Raw genomic sequence first — 21678 nt, 5'->3', positions numbered from 1 at the left:
CACATTCATTCATACAAACACACACACACAGGTTCTATAAGGTTGTTATCATAGTTACCAGCCTTAGAGTTGCTCATGCCAAGCCACTGGCCAGGTGGCCTGGACATGAGGAGGGAGCAGGGCCTTGTCAGATGCTCATCTGATGCTCCTGGAAATTGGTTTGCAGAATCAGACCCCAAAGTTCTCACTTTCCAGAGTCCATTTTTATAGGAATTTCTTCCTATGCCAGTCTATGGGAATTGCTTCATCATGCTGTTGCTGAATCAATCAGCAGATAGCACATTCCTGACGGCTCCGTGCTGCCAGATGTTATCTTGTTCTTTGGTTCTCCCATTCTTGAGGCTGTTGGGTGGATTCCAGTCTTCCCGGGGGGGGGGGGGAGAGGTATCCTCTGTTTATTTCCACTTGACGCCTTCTTCAGCCGATGGACACTGGATTCTTAGGCTGGCACCTCCCTGATCATTCAGTTATTATCCACACCAAGCATCCATCCACATACATCCTCTATCTCTATTTTAATCACAATTGTTAATACAACAAAAGGGCAGGGAGTCTCTGGGTGCTGTTTCTGTTGTTACAGAGTATTGCTTTGAGTCTCTCTGTGTGAACTGCTTTGAGAACAGACTGTCTTAGAATGTACTAACACAATTAGCAGCTTGCAAGTTTCACACAGAGAGGGAGAGAAACAGTACCAAAAACCAAGAGACCTCTTAATTAGTAATACCCTGGAATTTAAACTATGGGGAATCAAACTCATTTGTGATTTTCATACAGAACTTCTTTAATATGATCCAACACGATCGGGGGAGGTCCCGACGACTGGAAAAAGGCTAACATAGTGCCCATATTTAAAAAAGGGGAGGAGGAGGATCCTGGGAACTACAGGCCAGTCAGCCTCACCTCAGTCCCTGGAAAAATCATGGAGCAGGTCCTCAAGGAATCAATCCTGAAGCACTTACACGAGAGGAAAGTGATCAGGAACAGTCAGCATGGATTCACCAAGGGCAAGTCATGCCTGACTAATCTAACTGCCTTCTATGACGAGATAACTGGCTCTGTGGATGAGGGGAAAGCAGTGGACGTGTTGTTCCTTAACTTTAGCAAAGCTTTTGACACGGTCTCCCACAGTATTCTTGCCAGCAAGTTAAAGAAGTATGGGCTGGATGAATGGACTATAAGGTGGATAGAAAGTTGGCTAGATTGTCGGGCTCAACGGGTAGTGATCCATGGCTCCATGTCTAGTTGGCAGCCGGTATCAAATGGAGTGCCCCAAGGGTCTGTCCTGGGGCCGGTTTTGTTCAATATCTTCATAAATGATCTGGAGGATGGTGTGGATTGCACCCTCAGCAAGTTTGCAGATGACACTAAACTGGGAGGAGAGGATAGGAATAGGATACAAAGGGCCCGAGACAAATTAGAGGATTGGGCCAAAAGAAATTTGATGAGGTTCAACAAGGACAAGTGCAGAGTCCTGCACTTAAGACGGAAGAATCCCATGTACCGCTACAGACTAGGGACCGAATGACTCGGCAGCAGTTCTGCAAAAAAGGACCTAGGGGTTACAGTGGACGAGAAGCTGGATATGAGTCAACAGTGTGCCTTTGTTGCCAAGAAGGCCAATGACATTTTGGGATGTATAAGTAGGGGCACTGCCAGCAGATCGAGGGACGTGATTGTTCCCCTCTATTACACATTGGTGAGGCCTCATCTCGAGTACTGTGTCCAGTTTTGGGCCCCACACTACAAGAAGGATGTGGAAAAATTGGAAAGCATCCAGCGGAGGGCAACAAAATGATTAGGGGACTGGAACACATGACTTCTGAGGAGAGGCTGAGGGAACTGGGATTGTTTAGTCTGCGGAAGAATGAGAAGAATGAGGGGGGATTTGATAGCTGCTTTCAACTACCTGAAAGGGGGTTCCGAAGAGGATGGATCTAGACTGTTCTCAGTGGTAGCAGATGACAGAATGAGGAGTAATGGTCTCAAGCTGCAGTGGGAGAGGTTTAAGTTGGATATTAGGGAAAACTTTCACTTGGAGGGTGGTGAAACACTGGAATGCGTTACCTAGGGAGGTGGTGGAATCTCCTTCCTTAGATATTTTTAAGTTCAGGCTTGACAAAGCCCTGGCTCGGATGATTTAGTTGGGGATTGGTCCTGCTTTGAGCAGGAGGTTGGACTAGATGACCTCCTGAGGTCCCTTCCAACCCTGATATTCTATGATTCTCTAGGGGGCCCCGTGCTGCTGTTGGCTCTTCCCAAGGCACACAAACCCAGAGGACAGTACAGCCGTGAAACAATCAGTCACGCTTGACCCTGTGCTTACTCACCATTTTGGGGCTCCCGTGGGTTATGTACGCTCGCTTTGGGACAGGCAAATTATGCTATTGTGTAGACTGTGCTTGCCCTTGAGTACGGGGGAATCATTGCTCTGTCTGGTGTGAACAATTCTGCCTCTGTTAAGTGTTGCATTTTGCTTTACAGATGCAACCTTAAGATCTCAGTTGTCTGTGTTAGCAGCAGCCAAGAGGCTGCAAAGAATCAGGAAGTGCCATGTAGAAGCAAAGAAGTCATGCAGCATTCAACTAATGAAAATCAAAAAGTGCAGGAGTGGCGGGAGAGTGAAAGGAGGGTCTGCCAGCAGAACGTGGATGGCCGGCACCAAAGCACAGAGAGGCTGATAAGCATCATGGAGTGCCAAGCGGACTCGATCTAGGTACTCGTAGCCATGCAGGCAGAGCACTACCGCGCCCGCCCCCCGCTACAGCCCTTCCCCCAAAACTCTTTCCCTTGTGCCCCCATGTCACCGCCAAACCGCTTTCCCCAACATCTGGGTTGTTACCACCACCAGCTGCCTCCAACACCTGTAGCTTCAACACCCAGCCCTGAAAACTACAACCCTTACCCACTGCACTCAACCCCCATCACCATACAGTATAGCCATCCTGAAGTGCAGCACGCATTGCACAGCACTCGAGACAGGACATACGCAAATCTGTGATTGTACCTTTCCCCACCCCACCCCCTTGTCCTTTGTGTTTCCCAAGCAGTTGTGTTGTTTCTTTTCAATAAATTGATGTTTTGCTTTGAAAACATTCTTTATTACTGCATAACATAAAAGAAACCTTAGCCCAAGAAAGCAACATGCACTGCAAGTTAGTGTATTGTACATAGCAAACACAGATTCCTACTGCACTTCACTCCCATGCAGGGCACCACACCAGACATTACTGTTGTCTTTCAGCCTCAAATTGCTCCCTCAAGGCATCCCTAATCCTTGCAGCCCCGCACTGGACCCCTTTAATAGCCCTGCTCTCTGGCTGTTCAAATTCAGCCTCCAGGTGTTGAACCTCCGAGTTCCATGCCTGAGTGAATCTTTCACCCTTCCCATCACAAACATTATGGAGGCTACAGCACGCTGATATAACCGCTAGGATGCTGTTATTGGCCAGGTCCAGCTTCCCATACAGAGACAGCCAGCGACCCTTTAAACGGCCAAAAGCACACTCCAGTCATTCCGCACCGGCGTAGCCTGTTGCTGAACCACTCCTTGCTGCTGTCAAGGCTTCCTGTGTAGGGTTTCATGAGCCACGGCATAAGGGTAAGCAGGGTCTCCAACGATCACAATGCGTATTTCGACTTCCCCTACGGTGATCTTCTGGTCTGGGAAAAAAGTCACGGCTTGCAGCTTCCTGAACAGGCCAGTGTTCCGAAAGATACGTGCGTCATGCACCTTTCCAGGCCAGCCTGTGTTAACGTCAATGAAATGCTCATGATGATCCACAAGCTCCTGGAGAACCATAGAGAAATAGCCCTTCCGATTAACGTACTCGGAGGCTAGGTGGGCTGGTGCCAGAATTGGAAAATGTGTCCCATCTATCGCCCCTCCGCAGTTAGGGAAACCCATTTGTGCAAAGCCAGCCACAATGTCATGCATGTTACCTGGAGTCACGGTTCTTCTGAGCAGGATGCGATTAATGGCCCTGCAAACTTGCATCAACACGATTCCAACGGCAGACTTCCCCACTCCAAACTGGTTAGCGACAGATCGGTAGCTGTCTGGAGTTGCCAGTTTCCAGACTGCAATAGCCACTCGCTTCTCCACCATCAGGGCAGCTCTTAATCTCACGTCCTTGCGCCGCAGGGTGGGGGTGAGCTCCTCACAGTCCCATGAAAGTGGCTTTTCTCATTCGAAAGTTCTGCAGCCACTGCTTGTCATCCCAGACTTGCATGACAATGTGATCCCACCACTCAGTGCTTGTTTCCCAAGCCCAAAAGCGGCATTCCACAGTGGTGAAAATGTCTGTGAATGCCACAAGCAAACTCGTATCGTTTCAGTTACTTGAGTTGATATCATCGTCGGAGTCCTCACTATCACTTTGGATCATAAGGAATAACTCAACTGCCAAATGTGACGCGCTGGCGAGACTCGTCAGCATATTCTTCAGCAGTTCAGGCTCCATTCCCGCAGACCGAAAGGGAAGACAGAGCGCGCAGTACAAAAACCATTGAAAGATGGCGCCAAATGTGGACAGAAGCAAAGGAACTGCTGGGATGCGAACAGATGTATCGTGGGACAGGACCCAGAATGCCCCACACTCCCCTCCCCCTTCCCACAAGCCACAGCGCCAGAATGGGAAGAGGTGCTCTGTGGAATAGCTGCCCACAATGCACCGCTCCCAATACCGCTGCAAGTGCTGCAAATGTGGCCACGCCAGTATGCTTGCAGCTGTCAGTGTGGACAGACTGCAGCGCTTTCCCTACTGCGCTCTACTAAGGCGGGTTTAATTCACAGCGCTCTACATCTGCAAGTGTAGCCATGGCCTGAGATACTAGCATATCTTTATCATTAAGACGCCGTTTGATAACTCAGAGTGTCTACACTTAAAACACTACAGCGGCAGAGCTGCAGCTGCACTGCTGTAGCACTTTAGTGTAGACACTCACTACAGTCACAGAAGGGTTCTCCGATCACTGTCATTAATCCACCCCCTGGAGAGGCAGCTGCTAGGTCACAGGAAGAAATGTTCTATCAACATAGCACTGTCTACAGCAGGGGTTAAGTCACAATAGCCACAACACATACTTCAGCGTGTGGGTTTTTCAGACCCCTCAGAGACCGTAGTTATGCCAATATAAGTCCTCAGTGTAGACCAGCCCTTAGGCAGTCTTGATTTGGAAAGAATTTACACCTCTAACCTGAAGATACAAGGCTCCATATCCTATTGCCAATCCTTTAAATGATCTAGTCATCTGGAGAGTAGCTGCCTTCTATAAGGGTTTAAGCAGCTATAAAAATCTACTCTAACACGAAGATCTTTAATAAATTTTACTGCAAATTTTATGTTGATATAGCAACCCACATTTCAGTAAAAATTATAATATTCACTGCCCATAATTAGTTATAGTCTTTATATTATAAAACAAAACCTCTGCAGTTAATTTTTTCTTTTAAATACTTTTTGTTCTTATTAAAATGAGGATTTGACAACACTGACTTAAGATACAGCACCATAGGTGCTCTACCAATGAATTGCAGATCAGACTTGCAGTCCCTCTCACAATCCAGCTGTGGTCCCATTTAGCAGAATACCAACTGTACAAATTGTGATGGCTTGATATAAGCAAAAAGAGTCAGAGACTTCAAATTGCTTTATTAAGACACTAGGGAATAAAAAAGCTCATTTAAAACCAGAGCCCCCAGAGAGTATGAACAGCATCTCCAAAGTAAACAAACTGAGCTGTGACATTACCACAGGGAAAGAGAAACAGATTGTCAATACTTACTTTTAGCATGGGAGTTGTCAATAGTCCCCAGGCAAAGAATTCCAGGAATATGACCACCACAGCATGGTACACACTTGGTCGACCAATACCTTGCTGCTAAAAATAAAAGGATATTTAAATATGAATAATGCATATCTTTTGAAGTGACTTCCCAATTTACATAACATTTTGAAACAGTAATAGGTTTTCAAGGTGACCTACAATTTAAAAAACCCAAACACTTTAAAGGTGATCTGAATGAGCCAAGTGTGAGAGAAATTGATCACATCAACATAAAAAACCTTCCCTTCCAACCACTCTAAAGGACCACTAAAGCCCTAACCTGAAGCCACCAGCCATTCCCCATTTGATATGTTGCTTTAGCTTTCTAAAGCAAACAGCTATAGACAGTATGAATGATTTGTGGAGGGGAGTGAGCAGATCCAACAACGAGGTCTAGGAGCAATGCCCTAGGAAGAAGCTAAGCTTCCGCACTCAGAGAAGGGGGAGGCTTCTTAGATTTGTCTTAAGACAGTGGTTCTCAACCTGTGGCCCATGGGCCACTTGTGGCCCAGTCAGCACGGCTGCAGCCCATGTGACATCATCAGGGCCATACAGATAGTGTTGGATGCGGCCCACATAATACATTGTAGGCCATATACATGACCCACAGTGGTAAATAGTTTGAGAACCACTGGTCTAAGAGTACTGCCCATGAACCTTCCTCAGGAGTTACTCCAGCATATCTGAAGACCTGCTTTCCCAACCTCCAGCTGATTAGGAGAAACATCTCCCCACTCTTAACCTTCCTCTGTGTCAGGAGAAAAGTTTCTACTACTCTATCCCACCTCCAGTCTCCTTTTTTGGAGGGTCTTTCCTGTGAATAACTCCAGCTCCCATCTCTTCTGCTGCTTGTAGATTACCAAGCAGCAGCAGAATTAAATTTATTTTTCCCTTCGGTTTCACCGCTGTCCAGAAGTTTGTGTTCTGCCCAAGTGAAACTAATCATTCTTACAAGCTACTTAGTTTGAACAGCAAAGGCACTACAGTAGTCTATCTTCAGTATCAGAAAGGCAACACTGCTGAGTATCACATGCCTAATGGACAGAAACATGACAAAAATAAATTAAAGCTTAAGTTCTGCGGAAGTTGATGGCTTCAGCACCCTAAATCAACAGGCACAGCTGTCCATCCACGAATAGCAAGTAGGTGATTTTCAAGTCCTGCATATGTTCACAGAAACGAGCAACACCGATCTTTATCAGCTATTTCATCATAAACAGCAACGTGACATGGTGTATGTAGACCTTTAAATTTCTCTATTGTTTTCCCGTTTGGTATATTTAGCTCCATGGTATTAAAGGCACTAAATTACAACCTGTGCTTTGCTACACATTAGAAAGACTACTATATATTCCATCTTGAATAACTGCATTGAAGTTCTCAATCGCAACAGATTTGAACAAGTGATTTGAGTTTTTTCCTGGCTCACTATTTCAATATATTTTTCAACTTGGAACAATTTACCTCATATCTTTAAATAAGCTCCAACTAAGACTTTCTCCAATTTTAATCATATGGCCATAAAAAGGTTTACAACTCTGTCGAGAGAAATAGATGTCAAAGGACTAGAGACCCAGGAACTTGTTGCTCTACTGGCTCCGATACAGACTCCTTCCCCTCTGTAGCCCCTCTGCCTTAACTACAACATCTGCAAAACAGTTCAAGTACCTACCACAGAGGGGGTGTTTTAAGGCTTCATTAACTCATGTTTACAGAGCACTTATGATGAAAACACGTAATACAGATATGGATTTGCTGTTCCTCCTCTGCTCAATGGCTTTGATATACCAGGGGAACCATCTGATTGTAAAAGTGCTTTAATCAGGGCCTATGACAAGGCATTTTTATGACCATGTTAGTTCACTTAAACATGCTGTTCAGATGAACCATGTCATGAATGGGATTTTAAAAGAATCCCCTAGAGTAGACATCAAGTGTATAAATGTACAGTAATTGCTAACCTGACCATCAGATGTTATTAAATATTTGTTTGCTGTTGCATACCTCTTCTCCCAAAAGCACACATACACAACAAATTAAGTTCTGTATCTGTCAAAGCAGGTTAATGCAGGCAAAAATCAGACATCTAACTTTGAAATAAGGTACACCGATAGATTATATACATAATCCACAACATTATACTCACAGCCAGTGTCTCTTAAACGCCAGTCCTGTAATCACTACTGCATATGCTTAACTTTACCACCATGAGCCTTTCCATTTAAATCAATAGGACTACTCATGGTAGAAAAGTTAAGCAAGTGCCTCAGGTGTTTTCAGGACAGGGTATTCAAGTGGTTATACTGAATATTTACACAGTAGGTGTAAATATTTAAAGTGTGGTAAGATGAATAGACCACATCACAAAGCATTTTCATTACCCAAAAAGAGAAAGTTTTCAGCTCTTTCTTGTCACAATCAAGATACTTCCAAGCCCTGTGTCTTGGAAATTCCCCTACAGGACTCAAAATTGCAATACTTCAGAGGAACTTCCCTGAACATTGAGTTTAACATGACCTCTAAAAGGAGAGCCTTCCCCCAAAAGGAGCAGCACCGTAGTAGTACTCAAAATAGTGAAACATACAGCTCTGGTATCTTGTAACAGAATGAGACAATTTGTATAACCCAGTTTATAAAATGAGAAGTAATACAAATGGGTATCAGTGTTAAAATGTAACAGCTTCAGAATTCTTGAAACTGGAAGATAAAGGATAGGCTCCTCACTGCCAAATCTTAAAGGAAAACCACAACATGGAGTTATAGCAGCAGATGAGGAAGAACACATGAACTTAAGTGTGGCATTGGAAGAATCAAAGTGATCTGGATAATCACCTGAACCATAGAGTAGATTATTTTCCTTGTCTCCGTCACAACATTTTGAAGAGTTAACATGTTAAAAGTTTAATGCTCCTAGTGACATGAAGAAATTTCATAAAGTATTTTCCTGCCATATCATGACTCATATTTCTTGTATAAGTTATTGGAATTTATATATTGAGAAAGTGTACGGCAAGTGCTATGATAAAGAGAAACCAAACCATCTTTCAACACGCAGCTGCAAAATCAGTGAAGAAGAAAAGTACAGGTACAACACACAAAATCCCCCTCTCTCATTAATACCAAATAATGAGCCAATAACCAAACTTATTAGCCAGTCAGCACTGTTGGGCAAAATTAAAAAATCCTAACTTAACCTAACCAAGATATTAAAAATATCAAACAAAAACAAAGCTCCACTCCACCACACATCTCTTCCTCTCTATGTTCTTTCCCCCTCTCCTCCCCAAAGTTAAATTTCTTTCTGTGAAAGACAGAACAGTAAATTCACAAAACATTCATTTTAACGTGTTGCCTGTGACTTGAGTACTGCATTCCAAGAATGCCATTCAAAAACATTTTCAACCAGAACATAGCCGTTCAACATGAACAAACCTGTTCCCTAGACTCCCAATGAACTCTTACAGAGGATAAATCTAGCTTCTTAAGACTTCTACATTATAAGAGGAAGAGCACAACTTGTAATTACAAGAACTGGTAGGAGAAGAAAAAAGTACTATAGCAGGATAAGTGTGATAACCTACTTCACTTTATTTAACTCCTCTGATCAAAGTTACAGACTGGTGTCAGACTCCCCTTTTGGCAGCATTTGTTCCTCAGACAGCTTCATAGCAACCATTTACCCATTACATCAGCCACAATATCAGAGGCTCATTCACCTGTACATCTACCAATGTGATATATGCCATCATGTGCCAGCAATGCCCCTCTGCCTTGTACATTGGTCAAAAGAATAAATGGACACAAAACAGACGTCAAGAATTATAACATTCAAAAACCAGTTGAAGAGCACTTCAATCTCTCTGGTCACTCGATTACAGACCTAAAAGTGGCAATACTTCAACAAAAAAACTGCAAAAACAGACTCCAACGAGAGACTGTTGAATTGGAATTAATTTGCAAACTGGATACAATTAACTTAGGCTTGAATAGAGACTGGGAGTGGATGGGTCATTACACAAAGTAAAACTATTTCCCCATGTTTATTCCCCCCCCCCCCGTTCTTCAGACCTTCTTGTCAACTGCTGGAAATGGCCCACCTTGATCATCACTACAAAAGGTTCCCCCACCCCCCTCCTGCTGGTAATAGCTCACCTTAAGTGATCACTCTGGTTACAGTGTGTATGGTAACACCCATTGTTTCATGTTCTCTATGTATATAAATCTCCCCGCTGTTATTTCATTTGTATTATGTTAGTGCAAAAGGGTTCCATCATGACCAGAGTACTAGGTGCTGTACCCCTTCAGTGCACCTTCCCCATGTTGGATGCTTTTAGTTCAACCAGAACCATTTTATTTTCACCACACTGGCCGCTCAAATCCACTAAATAGTGAAAAAACATTAACTGAGTTTAGTCTATGAATCTTAATTGATATTTGCATGAACTTTAGTATTTCCTCCCCCTCCTGGGAATTCTTTCCCAAACAATAATAGACGGTATTGAGACATTTGGTACCAGCTAAGCATGGTTACATATTTCCACTGATGTAGACATTGTATTCATGCACTATTTGTTATGTCTTTCAAAAGAACACATTGTCTATATTAATGACAGGCTTCAGAGTAGCAGCCGTGTTAGTCTGTATTCGCAAAAAGAAAAGGAGTACTAGTGGCACCTTAGAGACTAACCAATTTATTTGAGCATAAACTTTGGTGAGCTACAGCTCAATGCATCCGATGAAGTGAGCTGTAGCTCATGAAAGCTCATGCTCAAATAAACTGGTTAGTCTCTAAGGCGCCACTAGTACTCCTTTTCTTTTTGTCTATATTAAGTGACCTGATAATGTGCTGTTAAGAAAATAAAGTGAGAAATTTGACAGTTAAGGGACTTTTAAGGTGTAGCTTTTTACCTTTATGGATGATCTCTCACCTCTCCTGTATTCATACTGCTGCAATCAGCAGAGTAGCAACTCACAGCACTACTTCAAACACTCTAATCACCTACTCTGTATTTAGTTTCAAGATGCTTTCATTTATTTATTTATTTACAAATCAAAACACCCCAGCTTGTGCTTGTGTCACTAAATCTTACCATTTTAAAGATTTTAATTTTATGTGCCTTTATCCAGTTTATTCAGCTAACTAAGCTTTATTAACACTTCCATGTACCTATTTTGGTACAGAACCAACAGTTATCTATGCAGTTGCTTTAAAAAGAAGAGAGACTAGAATTAATGCAATATTACCAAAATTCCTAAAGTCAAGATCTCCCAGGATAACAGCCATGTTACACTTCCTGTTTCATAGTATACACATTAGTTCACATTTAACAAAACAGAAGATACATTTGTAGCTCCTCTGTGTATACTACAGGAGAAAACTTCTTGAATATTTAGTTTTGCATCCCTAACAAGAAACGGGGGGCGCGGGGGGGGGGGGGAGGCTTGTCAACCTTAAAATTCCCTTACTTTTTTTAAAGTTTATTTTAATAAAGGAAATATCCAGTACTCTTTACAACCTTTGCAGACTTCTCCGGTGGAGTCCAGGCTTCTGCAAAGTTGCCAAAAGCTCCTTAAGCCCAGAGCCAAACAGTTTGTCTGCACTTTCGAACCCCAGCATTCCTTGCTCCATGGCTATTACGTCTCTTCAGCTTACAATTTCTTTCTGTTTCAAGAGATGAACTTGTAGATATTTGTAGACAAATAGCTGTGAAGTTAATTACCGATGAATACATCTCTCTCAGCTGAGTAATTCAGTTTAACAGAATTTTCTCTTATTCCACTCTGCCCTTACATGTGGATCAGAAAAGGGATTATGTTCCACAAAGAAACTAACATATCCTAATTTAAATCGAGATGAAGGCCCACTTCTACTAAAATGCCTATAAGGATTCAGCCAATTATCCACAGCTAGGAAGAAGGGCTGGTAATAATTTCATCTGCTAATTAAAAGAAAAAATATATACTATTTCAATCTACATTAAATGCATTTCTCTTCCCCATTCTTTGTAGAGCACTTATCTTTTTAGATTATAAACTTTGTAAGGAAGGGACAATATCTTCGTAAAAGTTTGTACATGTCCTACCACTCGACACTTCTGAAATGCAGAACACAGAAGAGGCTGAAGAGTGATGGTAAAAAAAGTTGAGTCTTGCTATATATATGGTGAAGTGTGCATTAGATAATTTGCATTGAGTCTTTTTGCTTCCTCAGAAGCTAAGCTTTACAGTAAGTCATTTTGTAGGATGATCAGAGAGGAAATACAATAAATGAGGTGAAATGATATTTTGTTTCAGTAACGTCTATTTTTGTGCCCAAGTGCCATTTTCTCTACTCTTAAAAAAATACATTATATTGTTTTTCTGTCTCCTTATTTACTGATGTATAATCTGCCAGTCAAAAGATCTTGAACAATACATATTACAATGGCCTGATAATGCCACAGTCCTAATGCAAATCCTGATGATTTTTCTGGATTATTTTAATAAAATTTTCTGCTCCCGAAAAGATACTAGTCCTGACGCTCCATAGCCACAACAGGTACAGTATGGGCAACAACTATGCAAGCTTCCCCATGTGACCCTCCTAAAAAGCCTCAACCTTAACTTCCAGGGACTATCTGTAGGGATGCACACAGTACTTTTCCATGCTTCTTCAAATCATCTCTGAAAAACTGTCGGAAAGGGAAAAACTTGTGATAATGGTTTCTTCGCTTTAGGCATTTTAGAACCCAAGTGAGACAACAAGGCACTGATTTCATTTAGTCTACGAGCCACCCAGAGATCAAAGTCTCTCTGTTCTGCTACTGAACCTGCAAGACATCCAGTCCCCTTTAATTCAGTATTTCAAATTACACTGAACTTATCTATTTTGCGTTATCATTAGAAAGTAAATTTTCCATGTTGGTATTGGTTCATGTCTATTATTTGTAAACCACACAAAGTACATCAAATTTAGTGATAGTTACACACTATCATAACATTGTGCTTTTTCAAGTCCTGAGTTGTTTCAATTATTCCAGGCAAATTATTTTGCCAATGACTTAAGATACAATGGAACTCTTGTTCAGCATACATAGTTCCTAGGCAGCATACCACAAACATTGTGGGTAGGTGGCAACTCAAGTCTGAAGTCTCAGATATCAAATGCGCTGTTTGTTTTCATGAACAGTAGTGAAGTACTGAGTAGTGATTACTGCAAATTAAATGGCATATTGATATAGACATTCCCACTGGACAAAAAGCAATTTAAAGTAACCTGAGTACCATCGTAATATGCACAACGTAAGAATTTTAGACAGAACTGCAGAGCAAAACAAAGATGACCCCATAGTGCTGCTTTATGACCTTTATTGCTTTAATCACAGGGTGGTCAGCTGGCATAAACAAACTCCAGCTTGTACAACATGTGGCAGTTTGTCTAGGGTGGAGCAAGCTACAGAGCGCACATCACACCAGTTGTCCACAATCTCCATTCGCTTTGTTGTCCAATTCACAGTGCTAGTACTAATAATCAATAATTTTGGACCAGACTACCTCAGAGGCCACCCGTTAAGACAGTTGCACTGAGTGGGGCCACAGAAAAAGTGTCCAAAGTAAAACTTTCATGAACTGGAGGAACATCATTTCTGATGTTGGGTCCTAGACTGTAGAACACTAAGAGCTCAAAATGACCCTGTCTGTACATTTTCAGAGCCCAATATGAAATCTACCTTTCCACCAAAGCCTTTGAAGAACAGAGAAAAGTGCGAAGAAAGAAAACTCAAGTCTGAACAGTTGAATGGCAAAAAACAGAGTGCAGAGTTAATTTTTATGACTGTTGTATAGTAAAATTCACACCCAGTTACTGTATAGCAAGGGTTCCCAAACTTGGTTTGCGGCTTGCTCAGGGTAAGCCTGGGGCGGGCCATGAGACGCTTTGTTCACCTGAGCGTCCACAGGTACAGCCGCTCACAGCTCCCACTGGCAATGGTTCACCGTTCCCAGTCAACTGGATCTGCGGGAAGTGATGGCCTGGCCCACGCCGCTTCCCACAGCTCCCCTTGGCCAGGAACAGCGAACCGCAGCCAATGGGAGCTGCGAGCGGCTATACCTGCGGACGCTCAAGTAAATAAAGCGCCTTGCTGCCTGCCAGGGATTTACCCTGAATAAGCCACGAACCAAGTTTAAGAACCCAGCTGTATAATAACTGTCAATCTATAACCAACAGACAAAAGTTAAAGAGATTAGATACTGACTGATCTTAAAGATCATTTTTGAAGTAGTCCATATACAACATACAGAAAACAAAAACAGTACAAAAAGGTTGGTTATTCTTCACAGTTTATCTTTAACCAATGACAAAATGACAAAATTAAAAAGACAACTGTTAAATCAGTTTGCTGGGTTTACTCACACAGAAGTTTTGTAACAAGTTTCATTCTGTAGAAATAAAGAAAATTTAATTCCAAAGTTTGGTAACACTTGTTTTAAGACATTTAATCAAATCTCCAAGGAGCTTAGATTCTCAAACTTTTCATAGTGAAAACTATATCGTAACAGAAATGAGTCTTGGACCACCTTCCCTCGTGTACATGGACTGATTCCCCACCCTTTTGCAATCCATCTTTGTAGCAACTACAGCAGTTGCTTACATGGAAGTAATACTACAAAAGCATTTACTTACATTCAGCTCTCTTTAACGCAATAAGTATTTTGTCTTTAAAAGATTAGTCAGAATGTCTTTTTGCTCTTCATTCTCTCTCTCCCCAAATCCCATCTTCCCGAGTTCTTTGTCCTCAAGTCTACATGTGCAGGGAATAATGGGACGGTCTTCACACCACTGGTCACCTTGTATATTAGACAGCACTGGCCTATGATTCTGATCAGGTTTAGTACACCACCACCTACAGCAGCAACCTATGGTGAAAACTGTAGAGATTCCCACAATTCAGTAGTTACTAATGAGAATGAGTAGCATAAAAAATTTAAATAAATCCACTTTCAGTTTTGTAATGTCTCATCACTGAGCTTTATGGAATGGGAATGAAGTAAAAAAGCATCAATTTGTTCAGCAAATAATAAATCCTGATCAATTTTTCATTTGCCAGACTGAATTTAAAATTGAAAGTGCAACAGACACTCTGAGCATTAATCTGTAAGAAATCAGGAAACCATGCTGTATTTTAAACAAGCAACTTCTACATCAGGTGTAAATATGCATATTCTTGAAATGAATAATGATTTTTTCAGGTATTTAGAACATAAGAACGGCCATACTGGGTCAGACCAAAGGTCCATCCAGCCCAGTATCTTGTCTACAGACAGTGACCAATGCCAGGTGCCCCAGAGGGAGTGAACCGAACAGTTAATGATCAAGCGATCTCTCTCCCACCATCCATCTCCACCCTCTGACAAACAGAGGCTAGGGACACCATTCCTTACCCATCCTGGCTCATAGCCATTAATGGACTTAACCTCCATGAATTTATCCAGTTCTCTTTTAAACCCTCTTATAGTCCTAGCCTTCACAACCTCCTCAGACAAGGAGTTCCACAGGTTGACTGTGTGAAGAAGAACTTCCTTTTATTTGTTTTAAACCTGCTGCCTATTAATTTCAACTTTTCCTTATTCACTTTCTCCACACCACCCATGATTTTATATACCTCTATCACAGTGGTTCCCAAACTTGTTCCGCTGCTTGTGCGGGGAAAACCCCTGGTGAGCCAGGTCGGTGTGTTTACCTGCCACATCCGCAGGTTCAGCTGATCGCGGCTCCCAGTGGCCGCAGTTCACTGCTTCAGGCCAATGGGAGCTACTGGAAGCGGCAGCCAGTACATCCCTCGGCAGAACAAGTTTGGGAACCACTGCTCTTCTATCTTATCCCCCCTTAGTCTCCTCTTTTCCAAGCTGAAAAGTCCTAGTCTCTAATCTCTCCTCATATGGGACCCATTCCAAACCCCTAATCATTTTAGTTGCCCTTCTCTGAACCTTTTCTAAGGCCAGTATATCTTTTTTGAGATGAGACCACCACATCTGTACGCAGTATTCAAGATGTGGGCATACCATGGATTTATATAAGGGCAATAAGATATTCTCCATCTTATTCTCTATCCCTGCTAACTTCAAAGGGAGCTTTGCAAACACACACCCACAAAGACAAGACTTGGTCATTATTATTTTAGCTTGAATAACCCCATTCAATAAACTCTCATCATACAGAGGTCTAGCAATATGACAATCACATGGGTTTCAGCTGAGATGAGCTAAACTGACATAACAAAATACAGTAGAACTTCAGAGTTATGAATGCCTCTGTAATGGAGGTTGCTCGTAACTCTGAAGTCTTCATAACTCTGAACAAAACATTTTGGTTGTTTTTTCAAGTTTACAAATAACATTGACTTAATGCTGCTTTTAACCATCTTAATTTAAATGAAACAAGCACAGAAACAGTTTCCTTACTTTGTCAATTTTTTTAAACAAGCATTCCTTTTTTTTTTTTTGGTAGTTTACATTTAACACAGTACTGTACTGTATTTGATTTATTTTTGTTTCTGCTGCTGCCTGATTGTTTACTTCCCATTCCAAATGAGCTGTGTGGAAAAATTTCACGCCCTGTACAATGTAGTTAAATTGAGCTAAGCACCAGATCAGACACCACTAGATCAATGGAAGTACTCTTCTATGACTTAAATCCACTTCTCCAGTGGCAGCTATTACATCAACAGAAGAACATTTCCATCCCTGTAATAAGTGTCTACACTACAGAGGTGCCTCTGTAGCATTTCTAATGTAGACATAGCCATAGGCTGAATCAGTTTCAGAAAGAAAGACAACAGGAAAGTGCTGAAACAAGAATGGGCTGGGAGATTCAGGAGCAGATCTATTACCTGAAGATACTTTTAAATAGACTGGTTTCAGAGTAACAGCCGTGTTAGTCTGTATTCACAAAAAGAAAAGGAGTACTTGTGGCACCTTAGAGACTAACCAATTTATTTGAGCATGAGCTTTCGTGAGCTACAGCTCACTTCATCGGATGCATACTGTGGAAACACAAAGTAAAATAGACTGGATTTCAAGTTGACAGTATCCTTTAAAGTGGATAATAGCCCTATGGCTTCAGCTTGCTAGGAGGCAGAGAGAAGTTACCACCAACTCGAAATGCCAAGAATAGGCGGATAAACACAGGAGGTAATTTTAAGGGCAAAATATACTTAAACAAAATATTCCTTATATACCTTCCACCCAGGGCTCACACAAACTGCAAATTCCTTTATATGAAACACAGTAATAGAAACTCATACCAACGTTCTGTGACTCGAGGTTAGGGGTGAGCAGCAAAACAACTGCAGAAGCCTTCCGTACAACTTTTCAGCCAGTACAACAGATTGGGTTTGAAACCAAATTCACTCACCACCAATTATTTACAATATTATGGTCCACTTGACAAAAGAAGCTGCAAAACCCACTACAAGTTATTAGCAAGTTAAGCAGAGTTTTTACTCCAACCAACTGAACATTTTAACCTACATTTGGTATGTGGAAGTCCATTCAAAGTGAAGTGAAACTACTATGAAGGACGCTGTTAAAGACACTCCCAGCTTCAGAAGAGTTTATCCAATACACCCTAAATACAAACGGGATTTTCCCCATGCACGGTGGGTCAGGGGGTTATTTAATTACGCATGCGGTGAGCAATTAACCAGTACCACTGCCGATAATACCTTCTAGGACTTCGGAACAGAAATTAAACTGAAATCGTTTCCGGTAAGCGCCTTTGTGTCCCTCCCAAAGTCAACTTCTAAGAGTAAGAGACATAGAAAGTTGCCCCGAGTGACAATTTGCTGTTCTCACGAAGAGAAGCAAGCACGCTACTGCCCTGGCTCCAAGCAGGGACCGGCTATTTATTCCCCCAGGCTGCAGACAACAGAAACACAAGAACAACGTAAGGCTGGAAACCTCCGCGCTACAGGGCTGCCCCCGCTTACGGGGAGAACGGATCGGCCAGGGGCACAAGCAGCCGCCCGGTCCCGCCGCCCTGGCACAGGGTCACCGCCGGAGTCGCCGCAGCCAGGGCGGCGTCCCCGGGCCCGGGAGATGCGGCGCGACCCCCGGCCAGCGGGCACCACCCCTCCCTCGCCCGCCTTCGAGAAACTGAGCCGGCGCCGGGCTGGGCAGCGGCCAGGGTCTCACCCACCTGCCCCAAGCACAAGCGCCCCCGCCCCGCACTCACCGCGCTGCCGCCGCCCGCTTTCAGGCCGATCCTCCTCACCAGCATGACGCAGATGCCCCGCTTCTCGCCGCCTTCCCCCGCTGCTGCTGCTGCTGCTGCTGCTGGCGCCTCCGCCTCCCCGGCCGGGGCTGGCGGCGGCTCCGGCTCGGGGCTCATTTCGCTCCCATCCTCCCCGTGCAGCCGGGACGGCAGAGCGGCGGGGGCAGCGCAGGCTCGGGGCGACCTCCCACCGGCACCTTCATCTGCAGCCTCTGGGCTCCCGCTCAGCCGCGGAGGGGGAGGGGACAGCAGTCCCCGGCCACAGCGACTGCCCCCCGCCACCACGTGACTACGGCCGCTTCGCTCTGAGCCCCCCCCCACCGGAAACTACGTCACGGACCCGCTCCGCTGCGCTTCCCGCCTGCGGCAGAGGAGGGCGGGGCCGGAGCAGCGGAGCGGGTCGTGTGGGTGGGTCCTAGCACCGATCTATCCCCAGCGCGAGAGAGCCGCCCGGTCACGTGATGCCGGCGCCTTTTCCTCGCCCCCCGCCTTAGGGTTCGTGTTTAACGCTCGCGTTGCCGTAGAGCGGGGCGCCCAGCCAGGTCCGCGCCGGGCAGCCCGCTCACAGCGGCACCTGAGGATGGGGAGCATCCATTGCCCAAGGTCACCCAGCCAGCAGCGGAGCCGGGAATAGGACCCCAGGCAGTGTTTTCCCTACACCCCCCCCCCCCGGGAGTTGCCCAACCCCCCCAGTTTTGTGAACTAGTTCCATGCCAATTTAGTGACTGTTTGGACATTTGAATTGAAATTGAAACATTAATACACACTTTAAAAGCATATGCAGTATATGATAAAATACGTGCATCTGAAAAAGTGTAATAGATTTGAAAAGTATGAACATAGACTCAGCTTCCTTATACAGCTGTGGTTTTTTATGACAATGTCAGTGCATTCGTTTCGGTGATGTCGGGCCACCTAATAATGTCAAATTATGATTTGTAAGCAAAGTCTAAATGAGCCCTCCCTGACAGCTAGTGATGAGCTGGGGGAAAAGGCTTCAGGACCAGATTGTATTTACATTCACACCTACTCTACCCAGGTATCCAGCAAACAGCTGTGTTGCCCAAGTGATAGATTTTGGCTGGGGTTGGGTTACAAATCACTGGAATTTGGAGGGGGGTGGGGGGGGTAATGGAATGTTGTTATTCTTATTGTATGAGTAAAGGGGCAGTAGAACTGTACTTAGCCTATGTTGATTGAGGGCATGGAGAGAGGGTGGGGACAGGTGTTTTGCTTGATGGTCTGCCTGAGTCACAAGTACGATTTGATCTGCCCCTCTCCACTGTTTAAAGACAGAGGTGATTAGGCTCCATAGATAGTCTTTTGTTTTGTTAAGTGACCACTAGAGCTGAAATCACTGATAATCAGGTGTAAGTGCTTAGACGAGCTATGGCACAGTGTTTCTGTGGAAGATACAGCCCAGCCTGCACTAGCAGTGAGGTTCCCCCATTGAGAGCTCAGCTGAAATCACTGAGAGCCAGTGGAACCTCAAGAGACCAACTCACAAAGGTCACAGTGGCAGGTGGCAGCAGAAGGTGACTGTGCAGGGCTATTGGCAACAGAGCAGTGGAGTGAATGGTGGCACAACAAACAACAGTGAGCAGCGGGACGAACAAGCAAGGTGCCTTCTTGCCCCCCCCCCCCCCCCCCCGGAGGTGAACTCATGTGAAAGGACCTCTGAGTCTCCATTGACCAAGGACAACACCCGTGAGTGGGGTGTGGTGGAGGGAAAAGTGAGGGGCACGTTAAATAAACATTTGTTTGTTGGACTATATTTTAGTGACTTTGCTCCAGAATGCTAGATTTGTGACTGGGAATGGAAACTGATATACATTTGTTTCCTAGTAGGCCAAGATTTTTAAAATGCATTATTTGCCAAGGTTATTATCTCACATCTTTGCTATCTTGAGAGGCCATTATGTTGGGGAGTTTCTGCACTAAATATTTTTATTATTATAATTAATTTTTATATAAGAATGGCCATACTGAGTCAGACCAATGGCCCATCTAGCCCAGTATCCTGTCTTCCGACAGTGGTCAAGGCCAGGTGCTTCAGAGGGAATGAACAGAACTGGTAATCATCAAGTGATCCAACCCTTTTGCCCATTCCCAACTTCTGTCAAACTGGCTAGGGACACTCAGAGCATGGTGTTGCATCTCTCCCCGTCCTGGCTAATAGCCATTGATGGACCTATTCTCCAGGAATTTATCTAGTTCTTTTTTTAAACCTGTTATAGTTTAGGTCTTCGCAGCATCCCCTGGTAAAGAGTTCCACAGGTTGACTTTATGTTGTGTGAAGAAGTACTTCTTTTTGTTTTTTTTAAAACCTGCTGCCTATTAATTTCATTGGGCGACTGCTACTTCTTGTGTTATGTGAAGGATTAAATAACATTTCCTTTATTCACTTTCTTCACTCTAGTCAAGATTTTTATAGACCTCTATCATATACCCCCTTAGTCGTCTCTTTTCTAAGATGAAAATTCCCAGTCATTTTAATCTCGCCTCCTGTTTCATACCCCTAATCATTTTAGTTGCCCATCTCTGTACCTTTTCCAATTCCAGTATATCTTTTTGGGGATGGGGTGACCAGATCTGCACACAGTATTCAAGGTGTGCACGTACCATGGATTTATATAAGGCAATATGATATTTTCTGTCTTATTATCTATCCCTTTCTTAATGATTCCCAACGTTCTGTTTGCTTTGTTGACTGCTGCTGCACATTGAGTGGATATTTTCAGAGAACCATTCACAATGACTCCAACATCTTTCTTGAGTGTTAACAGCTAATTTAGACCCCATCATTTTGTATGTATAGTTGAGATTATGTTTTCCAACATGCATTACTTTGCATTTATCAACATCGAATTTCATCTGCCATTTTGTTGCTTAGTCACCCAGTTTTGTGAGATCCCTTTGTAACTCTTCGCAGTCTCCTTTGGACTTAACTATCTTGAATAGTTTTGTATCATCTGCAAATTTTGCCACCTCACTGTTTACCCATTTTTTCCAGGTCATTTATGAATATGTTGAATAGTAATGGTCCCAGTACCGACCCTTCAGGGATACCACTATTTATCTCTCTCCATTCTGAAAAACGATAATTTATTCCTACTCTTTGTTTCCCATCTTTTAACCAGTTACTGATCCATGAGAGGACTTCCCTCTTATCCCATGATGGCTTACTTTTCAGAAGTCAATTTAAATTAAATACATTTTTTTAAAATTTATATTTTTTTAGAAATCTAGAACTGTTATGTGTTGGTGTATTTTACATTATCCTTATGTTAAATTTGCATCATCCTAACAAAGCATTTAATTTATTCATATCTCTTTTATATGTTGCAGGTCAAAGTGAAAATGAAAAGACAAACAATACAATTTTTCCACTCAAAGGCCTCTAAAACTAACTAAGGTGAAGAACACATCAAGAACCAAGAATATATCAACACGTCATCTGAAAGTTCAAGTGGCTTATCTACATCTGACCAGCCTGAAGCACAAATACAGCTACCAACTGAAGAAACAGTGTCTCCAAAATCTAAAGGCAGTTCCCGATGTTTGGCGGTCAAAGTGTTCCTATTTATTGAAGTTACAAAAGA

General features: G+C 43.2%; 1 protein-coding gene across 2 annotated transcripts in view; it reads right to left on the bottom strand.

Moving 5' to 3' along the window:
- Positions 1-18394, bottom strand: part of SLC71A2 (solute carrier family 71 member 2) — a 51945-nt gene extending 33551 nt beyond the window's left edge. The window contains exons 1-2 of one of the 2 annotated variants that reach the window (XM_073344933.2): positions 18038-18394; positions 5785-5880 (exon numbers count right to left, since the gene is read on the bottom strand). In XM_073344933.2, the coding sequence (XP_073201034.2) occupies positions 5785-5880; positions 18038-18193 (252 nt within the window). In that variant the 5' untranslated portion in view covers positions 18194-18394. The remainder of the gene's footprint in view (positions 1-5784; positions 5881-18037) is intronic. The other variant, XM_073344932.2, reaches the window with a different exon arrangement.
- Between the last annotated feature and the right edge of the window lie 3284 nt (positions 18395-21678).

The sequence above is a fragment of the Lepidochelys kempii genome, chromosome 5 (assembly GCF_965140285.1).
Source record: "Lepidochelys kempii isolate rLepKem1 chromosome 5, rLepKem1.hap1, whole genome shotgun sequence".
Lineage (NCBI taxonomy): Eukaryota > Metazoa > Chordata > Testudines > Cheloniidae > Lepidochelys > Lepidochelys kempii.
Note: the sequence above shows the minus strand (reverse complement) of the source record. Positions and strands in the feature narration are given on the sequence as shown.